Source organism: Dermochelys coriacea, chromosome 3 (assembly GCF_009764565.3).
Source record: "Dermochelys coriacea isolate rDerCor1 chromosome 3, rDerCor1.pri.v4, whole genome shotgun sequence".
NCBI lineage: Eukaryota > Metazoa > Chordata > Testudines > Dermochelyidae > Dermochelys > Dermochelys coriacea.
Genome location: NC_050070.1, coordinates 17,816,460 through 17,822,490, shown reverse-complemented (window position 1 = coordinate 17,822,490; position 6,031 = coordinate 17,816,460). Strand labels below are relative to the sequence as shown.

At 39.6% G+C, this 6,031-nt stretch overlaps 1 protein-coding gene across 8 annotated transcripts in view; it reads left to right on the top strand.

Moving 5' to 3' along the window:
• MFSD2B (major facilitator superfamily domain containing 2B) overlaps positions 1–6,031 on the top strand; it is a 65,280-nt gene that overhangs the window by 16,112 nt on the left and 43,137 nt on the right. For 6 of the 8 annotated variants that reach the window (XM_043510181.1, XM_038393881.2, XM_043510178.1 and 3 more), the window contains 2 exons: positions 339–462; positions 3,774–3,852. In XM_043510181.1, coding sequence (XP_043366116.1) covers positions 339–462; positions 3,774–3,852 — 203 coding nt within the window. The remainder of the gene's footprint in view (positions 1–338; positions 463–3,773; positions 3,853–6,031) is intronic. The other 2 variants (XM_043510182.1, XM_043510180.1) reach the window with 1 other exon arrangement.

Sequence of the window (6,031 nt, the reverse complement as noted above, 5' to 3'; positions counted from 1 at the left end):
TTATATCATAATAGCAGATGCAGGGTTTTTTTCATGTTAATTGTAAATATATCATTAATTATAACTAACCTTTGCTCTTTTCCTTTAACTAACTACATTATTTAACTCTGGGGTGAATTTTGGGGCAGTATTATTGAATATTGTTATGTATTGAATGGTGCTGATTATGCTTTAATGGACTGAATGGTATTATATATAAGCTGTATCAAATAGTAAATCTAAAGCATTTTGAAAGACTACACAAAATTAAGTTACTGCTGGGAAAATTAATTTATTTTTTTGTCAACCCATCAAAATGCTTTCTAATAAACGTGACGTGAACATGTCCTTCATTGTAGGCTGTTGGGATGTACGCCCTTCACGATTGTGTCCTATTTCTTCATGTGGTACTTGCCTCCTTTTGTAGCTGGAAGAGTTGTGTGGTACCTGACTTTCTATTGTCTTTTCCAAGCATTGACCACAGTAAGTAGATCTAGATTTACAACATTCTCAGCAATAAAATGCTTTCATTTTCTGGCTTTACATGCCTTCTGATTTACTGGGTTTGGGGTTTTTTGCACCCAGTTTGCACATTGACTTTCAGTGAGATTTAGAGTTCTAAGAGCTGAAGCTATTTTTGAGAATGAGATTTAGATATCTAAGTCACTTATTGCTTTTAGAAGGTAATAGAGAATCAGGCCCTCAGTTGTGAAGTAGTTACTAATAGTCATTCTTGGATGTCCCTGGATGGAGAGGCTTGACTTCTCCACATTGATTTTAACATGAAGGGACCTTACACCAGGCTAGTGGCAATATGTAATTTATGTAGCATCTTTCATTTCAGTGGATTCTAAAGCACTTTTCTGACAGACTGCACACCAGGGGTAATCAATAAGTGGACCGCAGGCCAAATCTGGACCACCAGACGCTTTTGAACGGACCCCAAAATCTTCTTATTTAGTTATTGTTATCATTATCGCCAGGACTTAAATTCAGTTGAAGCCGTATATTTCAACCCCCCCTGGACTTTTTAAAGCATGTTGGGGGGCTCCAGGAAATACTCTGTGAGAATTTAAGCCCTGATTATCCTTATTTTTTTAATTATTTTCTCTGGAGTCTGGAGTTTTACTGTACCTTGACCAAGAAATTTGGACCTTGACAAAAAATAATTGACTACCCCTGCATGCTATACACATATGGGGTTCACTTCACCCATCACTGAATTGCAGCCATTATTAAGGTGAAACATGGTATCTGTTTTGCAGCACAGAGCAACACTGTGCAGCAGTTTAGGACAGGAAGTGAAGTGAAGAATCATATACAACTTGATTTTCAGGGAAAGTCAGGTAGGCCTAATGTAGTTTTAACAAGTGCTGTTGGATCTGTTAGGGATGCTTGGGTTTACATCTCATACAAAATATTGTAGCTTTGAAAGTTCATGCACCTAACAACCTGCTGGCATGCTGCTGGTTCAGAGCTTGTCTACACAGCAAGTTACTGCACTGCAAGCCAGGGTGTGGATCTACAGAGCCACCACATGGATGCTGCTGCAGCCCAGGGAAAGTCCTGGAGTAGTACATTCACAACTAAGCCACACTCCAGGACTTGCACTGTGCCGTAGCAGTGCCCAGATGGGGCATTACTGTATGGAAAGCTGGTGCGCTATAGAGTCACACCCTGGCTTTCAGCACGGTATCTTGTGTAGACAAGCCCTCAGAGGAGCTTCACCTGTGGCAGCATCAGTACCACTTTCTACAGCACATGGGGCTTTCCTAGAGCAGAGTCTCTCGGTGTGTGGTAAGCTGAGTCCAGGTGATGTGCAAAATAAGGACTAGGTTGTGAGAGGAGACATACACAGGAGAGGGCATGTGTGTATGTGAATCTCTGTTACAAAGTAATCTGCAGATTTAAAAAGCTGGAAAAGCACTAGCTGAGAGCTCTCTGTCCAAATATCAACCTGGCCTGACCTGGCTTAGCTGATTAAATCTCATCTACATCACAGTTTAAAGTAGTGTGGCTGCAGGCCACCAAAATACTTGAACTCCTTAATGACTTGGACTTTTGTCATTCATGCAGATCATTTGAAGTTTAAGCGTCTGCTATATTTCAGTTTTTGGTTGGGGTATTTGCTCAATTTCTTATTATTTTCTATAATGATAGATTGTCATTAAGAAACCCACAGTGAGTTTAAATGAGGAAGAATTTTATTCCCTGTCTTTTGAAGGAAAAGATCTACTTCGCTCTTGTAAAATGCTATTCATGATTTCAGCTTTAAAGCCTGTTTCTACTGAACAAAAAGAAAAGGAGTACTTGTGGCACCTTAGAGACTAATAAATTTGTTTGAGCATAAGCTTTCCTGAGCTACAGCTCACTTCATCGGATCTGATGAATTGAGCTGTAACTCACGAAAGCTTATGCTCAAACAAATTTGTTAGTCTCTAGGTGCCACAAGTACTCCTTTTCTTTTTGCGGATACAGACTAACACGGTTGCTACTCTGAAACCTGTCTTTGTACTGAACGTAAGGCATCAGGGCTAGTCAGAAAGAAGGTTTTAGTTACAGCTCAGTAAGAAAACATCAACATTTGCCACATGTAACAGAGGCAAGTATGCACTTTGCATGAGCAGGGTACCATATGGCTCCTTCTCTCTCCTATTTTATCACATAAAGGGACAAAGGCTAGTACGGTTGGTTTAAAGCATAAGATTGGGAGTCAAGAGGTCTGGTTTTTCTTTCCAGCTTTGCCGAAGACCAGCTCTGTGAATCTGGGCAACTGATTTAATCTCTGTGCCTCTGTTTTCCCTTTAATAAAATAGGAATATTATTACTTACTTACCTTATAAAGAGGGCGGTGGTGTGTATTTATTTACATAGCACTGGAAGCTTATTAGGTGCTTCCAATAAATATATAGGCGGGGTCCCTGTCTGGAAGGGTTTGCCATTTAAATAGGCAACAGAGAATAGGATGGCTAGGGACAAGGATAAATGCTAGAGCTGGAATATTTAGCTTATGTGTTGTTTCAAAATTTTGGAAGTGATTTTTGTTTTAGTTTAAAACTTCGAGGTGAGAATTTACCCTATATCTTTAATGCCAAAAAGGTCTGTGTTTTACAGCAAGATAATTAATACTCTCCTACTAGGAAATGCTTGTGGTAACAAAACACTGTAGCATTTACCACAGTGTAGCTGCATGAGGCCAGCCATGAGTGGTGTGGTTATAGTGCTGACCTAACCTAGCTACATCACAGAAAAAAACTACAGCGCCTTTTGGCCAGTAGGATTTTACTTTGGGATAACTAACATGCAGTATTTATTTTGCTGTAAAACAAACAAAAAAACTTTCTTGGCCTTGAAGACATAGCCTTAGGCAGTGTCTTCACCAGGAATAAAAGGGGCGTTCTTTGTGTTCACTAGGATTTTATGTCATGTTAATTAAGTTAAGAGCACAGCTTTTTTCCTACTGAAGACAATCCCTAAGGGTTTTTGGCATCCTGAAAGCAGAGTGGTTTTTAAGGAGGAAGTTGAAGGAGCACAAAGCGGAGGCATGGTGTACTGGGTAAGTTATTTATTATTTATGTGACCATAGCCCCTAGGAGCCCCAGTCATGGACCAGGACCCGATTGTGCTAGATGTTGGATAAACACAGAACAAAAAGACGGCCCCTGCTCCAGAGCTCTTATAGTCTGAGTAAGGGAGCAATTCCTGTGCCCAATTTCACATTGTTCCGGGCTGTCAGAGGAACTGAGTACACTACCCTGTAATGCTTTCCTATGTGGTATTCTTTCTTTGTGTAGTTATTCCAAGTACCGTATTCTGCTCTCACCATGTTTCTCAGCTCAGACCAGAAGGAGAGAGATTCAGCAACAGCATACCGTGAGTTTGATATGCGCTTCCTGTTTTAAATTGAATGTCTTAGTTTGGTTAAAAAAAAAATCCCTTTTATTGAAATAAGTCTCCTGACATTTGTGTGGCCTAATATTGGGTTTCTAGACAAAGAACTATTAGGCTCTGATGGAAAAATGGGGCATCATAGGGTTTTTTTTTTTAATGTGCGTTGTAAATATTTCCATCTTTCTGCATGTTTTACAACTATTAGCCTATCGGATTAGCCACAGACTTTCTTCTCAAGACATAAGTTAGCCACAAGAAACTACTCTTATCTATAGGGTTTTCTGGATTTCTGAAGCTAGTTGTTACTGTATGAGTAATGGTTGGTAATTATAGGTGATCTGGAGAGGGGAAAAATGGGTGTCGATTATTTTTATAATGACATTTAAATAAGGCCTGAAAGTCTCTCTTTTTTTCTTTTTGCCTTCTTTGGATATTTTATAGTAGAAATTCAGGTCTTGTCTAATCTGTTTTTCATAGAAGACTTTCTGGGTGACAGGACAGCTGGTAGACTTGATATCATAGAACCAAGAAAATTAAATGTGACCAAGAATGAAAGTGACTGTCTAAAAATTATCTATCTTGTTTTGGTTACACTCATTCAACTGTAACACCTATCAAATAGTTTGAAAGAAAGACCTCTGTTAAAACAGTCAGTTGATCATAGAATCATATAAATGTAGGGCTGGAAGGGAACTTGATATGTCATCTAGTCCAGCCCCTTGCTGAGGCAGGACCAAGTATAGACCTCTTGTCTTCCAAAAAGTTCTCCAGGAAAACCATACAAGACTCGCTGTTCCTTTTGTTTTGAAACTAAAGGGAAAAAAAGTATTAACCCCCCACCCTTCAAGCTCATAAAGAGCAAATAAGGGCACAGTTAATTTTTCCTCCTCTTCCCATCAACTTTAAAGTTGTCATTCCCTCCCCCTCCCCCCCGGGTCTCTCCCCCTTATATGTGAGTAAAGCAGTCCATTCCTAGATATCCTGGCCAAGGGCAGAGAAAGTGAAGAGAAAGACCTGCTATTTTCCTTGGGACAAATTATTCAAGCGCTACATGAAAAACTACGTTTTGACTTGCCCTTCAATATTCCCTTAGTGCGCATGGAATTACTTGGCAGATTTGGGGCGGGGGGAATAGCTTTTGGTTTTTTTTATTTTATTTTATTTTTTCCCTGGTTGTGCTTGTTTTCTTGCTGGCAAGAGGCTTTCTTCCTCCGTTTGTCAATCTAATCCTCAACATGCTGGCTAGGCTAAGTGTAAAACAAAACTGTGTAAGCAGAATGGTATGGCCAAGATTTTGAACAGACACAAATCCGAAATTTCAGAGTTGTAGTACCCACAGCATCCATAACTCTTCCCTGAAGTGTGGTACATATGTGATATTTCATGTTATCTAATATTTCAACAGGAAGCATGGTCTAGTAATTAAAGGGCAGGATTGGGAATTGGGAGATCAGAGTTCTGTTCATACAGACAGACTGTGGGAGAAAAGGGAATAAACTTTGGGAAAGTCACTTAAACAGTATGCCTCAATTCCCAACTGCAAATTTAGCATAATACTTATCTCGCAGGGATGGTATGACAACTGTACATGAATATCTTTGAACTCCTGAAGGGCAGCATGTATAGACAGTGTTATCTTATTGTTTATGATTGAGTCTTATATGTCCAGTTATGCAGTGCAGCCAAGTTATGGCGATGGCATGAATAATAACTTTGAATTTCCTGACTTGTGTGTGTGGTTTTTTTTAATATTTCTTTGGCGCTCAGATTTCTTGCAGTGCTCTTGTTGACAAGGGAAATGGTTTCTTTTTACAAGGTCTTCTCAGAAACATTCCCCTCTTGCTCCTCTGCACAATTCAAAGATCACTGTTTTTGTTTGTAGCCTCTAGACCATCAGCTAAAGGAATCTGTTAAAGAAAAAAATGCAATGTAATATATGATAGATGTTTTTAATAACATTGAGGCTATGGCTACAGTGCAGCTTAAGTTGACATAAATTATGTCGCTCAGGCGTGTGAATTAGCCACCCTTCTGAGCGACATAATTTATGCTGACTTAAGCACTGGTGTGGATAGTGATATGTTGGTGGGAGAGCTTCTCCCGCTGCCATAGCTACTGCTGCTCATTCGTGGAGGCTGGAGTAATTAAGCAGACAGGAGAG